Consider the following 11,664-nt stretch of genomic DNA (forward strand, 5'->3'; position numbering starts at 1 on the left):
GAATGAGCTGCCTTTGCCAGTGCTGGCAGTGGCACTTAGTATCCACCTCCGCACAAAACATTAAAGCATCCTTGTTTTATTGTCCAAGGTTCCTGGAAAGGAGTGGGTTGGGGGATCATGGTCTTTTAGGCTGTGACACAGCATGCTTTCTGCTGAATGTTAGGTCAACTAAACTTGGTAAAAAGTCTATGGTTCACAAAGACGATGGGTTCTTACCTTCTCCTTGCCTGCAACACTAATGTCCTTAAGAGTGATCTGATTTGTGATCTTGCCTCACATCCTCAAACTGGTATAATGTTACATAAGTGAGTGAGTTGCTGGAAATGAATACTTTAAATGAAACAAAATTTGAACCGTAGGACCTGTTAGATAAAGTGCTGAATAAACAATGTGAGGGCTAATTTCTGCAGTCCAACAAGGTTGTTGGCAAGCTCCCTCAATAATCTCAATGAAACAACCCACTATTTTCACACATTTACGCTGCTTATTAAAATTGTCCATGTTGTAACATACAGGGGATGTAGGGCTCTAGGATTCTAAAAGGCAAGACAGATTTCTTTGGTCACCAGCAAACCCTCTATGAGTAACTTGGAGGAGAATTTGATGATTTTAAACCCTTTTTTTTTTATCTTTCTCTGTAATGTAAATCAAATGCAGTGCTGCCAAAGTGTTTCTAGAACACTGGTCAGAAAAGATGAAAATCTGTTGTTGTTGTTGTTGTTCTGGCACCAGTAGCATCATTTGATGTACGTATTTATTAATGGAAAAACTTAAGTCTTTTTCAGCCAATCTCTGCCTTTACTTGTCATGCAAACTAGCTACAAAACTAGACGTGCTGATGGCTACTCACACACGATGCATACTTGAAGTCACTGCTGCAACAGCTTTGTGAAAAGAAAAAACTTTTGCATGCCTAAGTCAAGTACATCTACCCACACCATTTGCATAACATATGCACAAAATATGGCAAAAAAAATCTCTTTTAATAGCTGTTCATTGGCCCTTTATATTATATTCTGTATTTGAAATATGAAATTAAAAACCTTCATCTATGACTCTTGTCGAAACGTTTGTCTATTTTTACATGTTGACAGAGAAAATGGAGGAAATTAATCAGACTTTCTGTGACAACTAAGAGTTAATATTATCACTACCACTATGATGAGCATATCCAGTTAGTCAACTCATGTTCTAATACAAAAACCATATTTATTTGAATGCGAAATTTGCTTTCACACAAAACATCAATTACACCAACCACAAACATCACCCTGACCTTGAAATGCACTGGCAGGCAGCTCATCTCTTAAAACTGGGCAATTTTTCCCCTATTCTCCGCGGTAACACATTACAGATGGATGAATCAGCAGGGCCCCCCAGCAGCCCTCTGAAAGAGAAAAAAATCACCCTGTCGTTGTCTCTCTACACCAAACACCTTCAAAACTCCCACCTGCCCCAGTGCCTGCCCAACACTGACCTCAGCAAGCGACCAGACACCCCTAACCCCCCTCAACAGCTGTGTACTGCATTCCTCCAGCAGAGCGCCTGAAAAATGCCAGAAATTGTGCTTATTGTGTCGGTTCAAAGAGTCCTGAAGCTGGTTCTCATTAGGAACCATTAAGAGGAGGACGGTTATGGAACAAAAAGAGTCCTGGGGAGAGGGAGAGAGAGGCTGAGTGACTTCTGGTTCAGTTTCTCAAGTCAACTGTTGGTGGGGGCTTCAGCCGGCCCCACAGCATCACAGTATAATTTATAGAGGGCCAGGTTAACCAAGAAAAGACCAGGATGATCACACTTGTGTGTTGTTGTCGACAACTGGAACTGATGAAGAGAAACATTTAGGGCATGGTGTTTGGGAAACAATCTTGGTTTGTTACCAGCCAGGAAAAGAGATGATAGGATTCCTGGATTCTACTCTTCACTTGCCAGAAATGCTTTTGCCCCCCAAAATGATTCAAACACTACGTCTGATGTTGAAATGTAAAAATCTTTTTTGATGAATCCTGGTCAGAGGTTATCAATGCAGCTGAAGCCGTGGACAGCAAAGCTAACATTTCAAAAAAATAAGTAGCTAAATGACATGGTGACATGGTACTTTGAACAAATTTATGCTGAGATGAACTGGAAAAAAAGGTAGAGTCTTTTAAATATACTGAGTTTTTTTCAGGGCTACCCTTGTTTATGGATTATTGTTTGTTTTAATTATCTTAATGGTCTTTAAATTACAACTTATCATCATAGTTACACTTGCCACCACCCTGTGACTTCTTTCTGTTACAATTTCTTTCCCTGAATCAACTTAAAGCTGGAGTTGGTAGTCAGATTTAGATACACTTTTTGTTATCCTGGTTAAAATGATCTTTATGTCCCGATGGCAATCAATACATAATGTGTTCTTAAAAAAGAGCAAAAAAAAAGCCACTATCTACAGCCGGAGTAAACCTGGGGAAACACCAACCAATTCCAGCCTTTGGGGGCCAAAATATGAAACCAATCAAATCCCATCCTGCCGTTCTGCCCACCTCCTGCGCGAACATTTCATGTTTGTTTGTGTTTTTAACTTTCACTACGATAATGTTTTGGTGTTTTCTTACCGCTAAGTGAGACATTAGTTGACATAGTGCAAAACACAAACAATGTTTTGAATCAGTCACGATTATATGGTCATGAATCAGCGGCATTCCTGCATGTGAGCAGGGGCGTTGTTTCTGAGGAGCTCCGAGGGGAGGGGGGGAGGGGTTAGACGGAGTCATGAGGAAATGCTACATTCAAATTCACGCTTGTTTTCCGTGACTACCAACCTTAGCTTTAACTTACTTAATTTCACTATTGTTACACTTATTCAGGAGTTAATTTTCTGGTAGTTCTGTAGCTATCTGTTTATATTCTCAAACCTAGTAGATGCAGAGAGCTGAAGACGGTGGACACTAAATAAATCAGTTACAAAGCGCACTGATATGTTGAAAAAATAAAAGCTGAGAGAAAATATTTCGGGGAAGGATATGACTAGTTGTCTTCATTGTTGGCAAAAATGTGACCAATCTTCCAGCATGCATTGCTCAAGCTTGATGTTGCGCAATACAATCCCATCATTACTGTATGTGATGACTACTGTCCCTGAATTTGATGGGAAAGCCCAAGACACAACCCTCAAATGGGGGGAAATAATGTAAGGAAATACACTTCTCTTTGGCAGAGAGCACACTCCATCTCCCTGAATTCCCTGAGCCGTAGTGAAACCACTCCACTTTCAAGATAGTCAGCGACAGAAGATCTTTTTTTGGTATTTTCAAGGCAAAAGTAACAATGCAGCGTGGTATTCCCATGTTGAGGGTAAACTGCTGTTCAACAAAAGAGTACAGGGACCCAACTTTTTGGTTGCTATCATAACAGCCATGGTAACAGGAGCAAAATAGGAGCTAATAGTAACTTAACTTTCCTACACACTTAAAAGAGATAAAGTGGTGATATGCAATCTGTCCATCCTTTTGATAGTCTGATAAATTTGTTTATTAAAAGCGAAATTAAAATGAAACATGCTACACTTAAATCACTTGGTGGAACATCTTGTAATTATTTATTTCAGCTGTTATTTTAAATAGGATATGACACTACTTCTCTGGTTATTAAAGTACTTGAATGAAAAGCAAAATCAAGCAAACTGAAGAATTTCACCTTTTCACAAATTCTCGTAAAGCTCAACACTCTGATCTCTTGTCAAGACTTGGGATGGACAACCTTCCAAAGTAAGGAGAAATAAGGAGTGATATTTTTTATTTTGCTCTGTTACGTGGTCATGAAATTCAGGAGTAAAAACCTTCCTGATACGTCTCCACTTTGCCAACTGCAAGGTTACGACAACAGTCACAGAGCGTGCCTTTTTTATTGGCCATATATGAGCCATTGGAGATTCGGACACAATATGCCCCAGACTTCTCTTAAAACAGCAAAATAAAGGAACATCTGGTCATGATGGGTGGCCATTCTAGGTTATATAAAGCTGAGTAGAGCCAACAAACAGGAATCTCCTGCATGAGAGTCCAAAATTGTAAACCCAGAGGATTCCTGTTCCATAATGTATGATTAAGACTAGTGGGCAGACAGAAGCTCCTTGAAATTGAAATCCCATGCAGGATTCAAAGAAAATATATTGCTGGCTCAGGATGGATATTCCTAGTATGGACCAGATGCTGCAGTCATCCTATAAGAACAGCTACACCGAGCAATTTGTTAAGTTAAATATCCCTGTGTAAGGGGATGATTTTTCTGCTCTACTGGTAAGTCTCTTAATCCAGGTGAGTGCATATGAGTGCGTATATGATTTCCCTGTGCAGTCTGCAGAGACCCAGACGTACCGCTAGTGACCAATGAACCCCCAAAAGCACTTGGTTGACCTCTCATCACTCCCATTTTCCACTCCATCTCAAGTGTCCCAGCAGGAAAGACAAAATGACTCCAAAACAAATCACACCCAACATTAACTCACTCTGCCAGAATGGCAGCTTGAAAACAAACAGTTTCCACCGTGGCATAAGAGTTGTTTGACCATAAATGTAGAGTGCAGAGAAGTCTTCAAAATCAATTTCATATTTCAAAAACAAAAAGGCAACTTCATGGTTCAAATTAAAGGCACTGTGAGGAGTTTTCACTGAGTGTTGATTTGGTTAAAGGGATAGTGTTTTTCTGGGACGAAGACCACATTTCCCATGAGCACCAATACTCACTGTTGTAAAGTTGTGTTTCTTGCCAAAGAGTGCATTTGTTGTGGAAGCAAATGAATGGAATAAAAACACTACTTTTCTCTGGACAACTTTTAACAGGACACATAGCAAAGACAAGAGTCGTTTAACTTTCCATATCCATAAGTGTTTGCTTCAAATCCACAAAAAAATCTGCTCTGCTGTGGACTGCAATGATTTGAGAAATCTTTTTAACATTTTATGCGTAGGTTAAATGCATGTTTTGGTAAGAAGAAAGGGTGTGATGTCATTCCCGGGACTCAAAAAGCTAGGTTGATTCTGCGTATACGTTGGCTTCAACAGTGCAAATTGTCAGCCTTTATCAAGGCTGTTTTTTAGCTTCACATCTCACAATGAGCGGAAATTAAGTGACATTGTTCATTCTACATACAGTCCGTGCTTTTTCTAAAGCCTTGGTTGTATAGTTTATCTGTATAAAACAATACTTCAACAGAATATGTTTTGCAAGCTCCAATCTCAGCCATGAGTAAAGCATCATGTAGAAAGAAAATTCTTTAAAACTTCACGGTTCTAAACATAGCTCCTTGTTGGTGAGTGCAGAGTATTGACTATGAGAAATAACTTCATGTACATTGTAGGTCATAAGGAGGCATCAGCACATGAGTGATTCTATTTCAAAATCAGTTAAAAACTCCTCAGTGCCATTAATTTGACCTATTACTCATTACATCTTTCTTTTTTTTTTGTGATCATTTTTTTAATTATATATCTATCTATCTTTCTGTCATCACTTTGCCTTACATGCCTCGCTAGCAACTGGCCAGCACCCTCAAAAAACACGAATTACACAAACAACAACCAATTCCAGGAAACGCTCATCTGAACAACACCAAAAAAGCACTGCAATTATGACATCTATGAAAGTTGCAGATAAATGTATCTGAAACAGTCTTGCAGGCATGAAACACATCTCTTACAGAACCCTTAAAGTAATTCACCTTAAACATAACTGTTTAAATAAATCCAAAGTGGCATATTGTGCAGAGTTGCACAATAAAACGCCTCAGTCTGAACGGTTATGCTTCATTCATAACAGAGTCAAAAGGTCACCAAGCAACACACTTGACCTGTGCTTATTTTTGCAAAAGAAGCAGTTAAACGTGAAATATCACCAAATCGCCAAATAGGTCAGACTATGTTCTAGATGCTCTGTTTACTCCTTTAAATTCAATCACTGATAATAAAACAGATTAAAGGACTCATGTTAAAGTGAGAATAAAATATAATGAAAGTATATCTCAGTAGAGAGATCAAAGCCTTCCTTAATGCCTCTCAGTGAGCCATAGTATTATGACTCAGCACCATCAGCCACAGGATGCAGTGTGAATATTAATTTTGGTTGTTAAGCATATATTCTCTGCTTTTGTTCAGCTTTGTTATCTTTTACACACATCAGCATGAACAAAAAGACCTGATGCTGCATCATCAATAACTAATGTCTCTACCAGTCAGAGGCTGAGTGTAGGAACAATACCCTCCTCCCCTCCCTGCCATTGTCTCGTGGATATAGTTTGACATAGCTCAAAAAGAGCGCAAGGAGCTCCGGGAAGAAATCTTTGCACAGGTAGCGTGTCACATTTCCGTGACCTTTGCTGGCCAGAACAATTCCAGGCTGCCTCTTGCCCCTACGTCCGCTTCCTCCTTGTGTCTTTCCCACGGTTCGTGTGTGGACAGTGAAGGAAATCTACTTAAAAACATTGAGGACCAAGCCTGATAGGCTGAAAGTGCGGATGAGCGTGTGTGTGTGTGTGTGTGTGATTGTGGAGGAGGTGAACAGTATTCCTATTGTTCGGATGGGCTGTTTATTTGGAGTTTGTGAGGAAGAATTGCTGTCTATCTCAGTGACACACAAGACCTGGCACAAGGTAGAGGAACATCCTCACTATATAGACTGTCTTGTTATTGTGGAGGGACAGAGAGACAATGAGAGTGATTGTACTCTCTGACGAAACATGCATTCTCTGCCCAAAATGTTGAATCCTGTCCACTCATTCAAAAACAATTGCTGGAATAAACAGTTTTTATCGTATACAGCAAAAGACTGACTTGAAATATGACCAGAATATCTGGGAAAACGAATCTAAATAAAATAATTAAAAATGTTTTCAATAAAAGCTGTCACATAATAAAACATAAATCTGTTTCAATCACCTGTCAGATTCAACACATTTTATTAACTTGCTAATAATCTGCAGATTGCAACGGGACAAGACTACCTCTAGCGGTGGATGTGAGAACTGCAGGACCCCTTAAAAAGCGTCAACTGCTGTCTCAGTTTTCTGAAAACATCCTAATTGAATCAATTATAGAAAAATTGGCTACACAAATAAAAAAATGTCAAGATCAAAGTTAAGCTAAATAATCCCCCTAAAAATACAAATACTTCATTAGTTTAATTCAACAAAGAGTATCGAAATCGATCTCTTTTCATGCGTATTTTAAACAGACAGCCTTTTAAGTCAATATAAGTTCATTCAATCACTTAAAGCAGTCAGATAATGATGTGATGTTGAGTGTCTGCACTTTCTTGCATTAAACTCTTCTGCACATAGTAAGTGACCTGTGTGAGCATGAATGATTTCTTACCATTTGTGAGTGATGAACACCAAAAGATGACAACGAGCAGCTTGAAGTAGTCGGATGAGACCATCCCGCCAACTCTCCAATCCAAAACGTGATAAAAACAAAGTGACGGAGTCCGTAAATGAGACTTATAAATCCAGCTGACTGACTAAAAAAGTTTCTAGATCAAAGTGTGTTAATATTCTGAACACAATAAACCGTGGTGATAATCCAGAAATCCCTCAGGTGTGGATGCAAATAGCGGCATTGATTCTCCCGTATCCCATGACGCGTTTCGCAGGGGAGCTCTCCTCCTGCGCAGCTGGATAGTCCAACTCCCGATCCCGCAGTGAGGAGACGGATGTACCGCTGTATCCTCGGGGCAGGTGCTCTCCAACGAAAAAGAGTAAGATGAACTAAAATTCAACGATGAATGTGTTGAAGATGAGCTAGTATAATGTGATAAAGGTTGGTGGTGTTTGACATGAATCCCTAAAAAAAAAGTGAGATTAATCAGCGCCTTCCTTAAATGCGCGCCTTGGACAATCTCTCCTCCCTTTCGCCTCCTCTATGCAGCACTTTACAGTCCATGCGTGAGGCACGTTTTATGGAGACACAGAGGAAGGACGCGACGTCACTTTTTTTTTGGTTTGGGGGTGGGGGGGGGGCAACTCTTTTCCATGGGCTACTGGAGAGGAGGGGGTGTGTCACTACGATTAATAACGACTAGACAGATCTATTGTAATCCTGCAGCACACTTGATGCCAGTGGTGGACAAAGTACACAGCTTCATTACTTAAGTTAAAGAATAGATACTTCATGTCAAATAGTACTCCAATACAAGTGAAAGTTGCTCTGTCAGATTATTACTTTAGTTAAAGTACTGGAGTACTTGCTTTTAAAAATACTTAAGTATTCAAAGTGCTTTTTAAAATATCTCAAAACATTGTTTTTTCAAAATACATAAATGCAGTTAAGAATGCATAGGAGTACATTCGGTTACATAATGTTTGTCCAAAAAAACATTACTTGAAATCTCTAAAAACTATACCATGGAATAAAAACAGCAACTAAGTTACTCCAAGCACAGACACCTTAGTTTGAAATGTTGATCTGGAGTGAAACAAACATTATGTAGCTCAACATGCTTTCTCAGGTTGGACTGTGATGTTTGTATGTTTGGGCAGAGTGGGAAACATGGAGAACATTTCAAATGATACGTATCATTCTTCATTTCAAAAACCTCTAACACGGGCTGAAGATATGGACATGGGAGCTCAGGTGGAGAATTATAGCCATCATTACCACCTCTAAATGAACTGCCTGATCTGAGTGAAGTTTGCTCTGTGTTTGCTCCACGTTCAACCGTGGAGACGCATGATATACAGGTATGACTAAACCACTGAGACAAACAGAACTACACAAACACATTTTACTGTCTCAGGGATCAGATTTCAGAAAAGAGAAGGAAATTCATGAGCTGACTTCAAAGCAAAAGTAGTGAGTAACTAGAGCATTGATAGAAATGTAGTGGAGTAAAAAGTACAATAATTGTCTTCTGTATATAGTGGGGTACAAGTAATAAGTTCCCCCAAAAATAATACTCAAGTAAAGTACAGATACTCAAAAAAATTTACTTTGATACTGTCCACCACTGCTTGAAGCACACATAATGGGTAGAAATTACTTAAGGGTGTTACATAAACACAAAAAAGTTCATTACTCAAGTCAAAGTATGGACACTGTCAGATATTATTCCAAAACAAGTGAAGTTTCCCAGTCAAATCATTACTTGCTGGTTTGAGTTAAAGTGCTGGAGTAGGCTAACTGTTTTAGAAGTACCTAACTACCTTTAAAACATCTCAAAACATTGTTCTGTTTTCACAATGCATGAGTGCAGTCAACAAAACGGTGTACTTTCTGCTATGTTTCAGCTCCAAAATAATAGGAAGAATAATAAGAACAACCAACCATGGAATAAAAACTGGAACTAAGTTAAAACAAACACAGACAACTTGGTTTATATTATTCACCTTGAATAAAACAAATGTTTAGGGGCATACTTTGAGATGCTTTCTTGGATGGTAGGGTGAATTTATGATGGCCGTGAAGAACTTTGTGTGTGGTATACCGAGCAAACACAAAACTACATGAATGAATTGTCTTGCTGTTCAGATTTTAGAAAAGAAAGGAAAATTCATCAGCTGACTTCAGAGCAAAGGTTGTATGTAACAAGAACATTCTTAGACATGTAAGGAATGAAAAGTACAATAGGTTATTTGTCTTTAAATGTAAAAGAGTAAAAATAAAAAGTGTCCCACCAAAATATTACGTTTACTCGGTTAAAGTACAAATATCCCCCCAAAAAATACTAAGTAAAGCACTCAACATTTACTTTGTTACTACCTACCTCTATAAAGAAATAGCACTGATTTATGAAAAGATGACAGATATTTCAAGGTTATTTAATTCTCTTAAAATATGTACTTCACTGGCTTTGCAGTCGCCTGATTAATGAGTATCACTAATGTCAATATCCCCTAAATGATCTGTAAACACAGAATGTTTCCAACTAACACTTGACAGATCATTTAAAAGTACATCACTTATCTCAGCTTTGTGTCTTTGATCAAATCAGCCTATTGTGTTACTGAGGTCAAAGGTAACAAAAGTTATCCTGTTCCAAGATAAAACAGAAACTGTTCTGATCCAATCTACCTGCCTTAAAGTCTTAAAGATAAATATTTACTGGATTTAATTTTAACTGCAGAAACAGGATATACTGCTTTTTATATCAATGTAAATAACCACCTTTTGTCCAGCAGTACCCTGCAGTGTGTGGATGTGCTGCAGACTGTTTTCTTTTATCACCATAACAATCCCTTGGCCTTTGTAGGTCACAGTAGCAGGCACTGCAAATAAGAACATCCTGCCTTTACCTTTCCACCCACGTCAGGACAGGACAGTCACCATCTTGAGGACAGCATCTTAAGCGGGGGCGGCTTCTCTTGTCCAAATGTGATGAGCACCACCACGACAATACAGCTGGAAAATGGAGGGATGGCACATGAGAACATGGGAAAAGATTTGATTCATCCCCAGTCAATTGTGCCCTTATAGTTGCTTGGGTTTTGAGACCAAACAGTTGGAACATTATCAGTATTAAGTTAATATTTAAGTTTTCATTAAATAACTTGTGGAAATTTCAAAGTAAATTCCATATCTGAATGGCTTAAACAAACATAAATAATTGACTTCCATAGGTTGCTCTAAAAAAAAAAAAGAGAACAAAATTTAAATATGTGTTTGGTTACTTTGCTTCCTGACTTGAATAAGAAGCATACTAATACAAAATGACAGCTTAGAAACATTAAATTCATTCTTCTTCGTGGATTTGGGACTCATGATGTGTAATATTAACGAGACTCTCAAGCAGGAAGTCTCAAGAAAATGGCTGAAAAGCATGCACTATATGGAGTTCCAATAATGACTCATTGCTAGAGATTATTTAGTGACCCACTTGAAAACAGATATTGTTGCTCAATAATAATTAAAATGTGAGAATTGAAAGAAACAGCCATTCCTTAAAACAATTTCTTAGCATGTTCTCAGGCAAAGGAAGACATTCCCACTTGGCCGAGAGGGCAGCAGATAAGTCTCCCGATGAACAATTGCTGGAAGTTGCTTGCGGAGAGGGGTGGACTTGAAGTGTTTTATTTTTTAAACTGGTGTTCAAAACACACTATGGGGGGCTAACTGTTTCTACACACACAGCATGTTCTCTTCCTTTCGCCCCCAACAGCAAAGTCTTCTTGGTAAATGAACCAGTAGAAATAAACTCTTTCTTCAGCAGTGGAGTGGAGCAGGTCTGACAAGCTGCCCTGGTCAGTCTTGAGTGGATACAATAACGCAGTTTACAGACCCCATGCATAGTGCAACCAAGGAATTGACAAATATTTATATTTTTTAAGTAGATGTTAATGGGCAAAATAAGATTTATTACCCATAAGATACTTGTAAAGAAAACCAATTCTCACATGACAGTGTTTCAATTGTCAATTTCCAAGTCACAGTCATTCTCAAAAGTCTGCAATAAACCAATGGTGTCCACAAAACCAATCAGCATCAGTTTAACATGCAAGTATCTGAATGTTATTTAATATTTTGTGATCAAAAACGAAGGAGAATAAAATGGAAATTAATTCTTTCACATTTTGCTTACTTTTTCCTTCGTGACAGCTTTGCACACTCTTGGTGTTCTCTCAGTCTGCTTCATGAAGTGGTCTCCTGGAATCGTTGTCAAGAGTTAATTTGTAGAATTACTTCTTAATGTGTTTGAGAC

At 38.5% G+C, this 11,664-nt stretch overlaps 1 protein-coding gene across 2 annotated transcripts in view; it reads right to left on the bottom strand.

The window, feature by feature from the left end:
• kdrl (kinase insert domain receptor like) overlaps nt 1-11,664 on the bottom strand; it is a 51,940-nt gene that overhangs the window by 40,010 nt on the left and 266 nt on the right. The window contains exons 2-3 of one of the 2 annotated variants that reach the window (XM_034690068.1): nt 11,545-11,609; nt 10,262-10,367 (exon numbers count right to left, since the gene is read on the bottom strand). Coding sequence is in view for 1 of the 2 variants with exons in the window: in XM_034690067.1 (XP_034545958.1) it covers nt 7,347-7,410 (64 nt within the window). In the remaining variant the exon portion in view is untranslated. Of the gene's footprint in view, nt 1-7,346; nt 7,905-10,261; nt 10,368-11,544; nt 11,610-11,664 lie in introns of those variants that run through there. The other variant, XM_034690067.1, reaches the window with a different exon arrangement.

This window comes from Notolabrus celidotus, chromosome 8, assembly GCF_009762535.1.
Source record: "Notolabrus celidotus isolate fNotCel1 chromosome 8, fNotCel1.pri, whole genome shotgun sequence".
Lineage (NCBI taxonomy): Eukaryota > Metazoa > Chordata > Actinopteri > Labriformes > Labridae > Notolabrus > Notolabrus celidotus.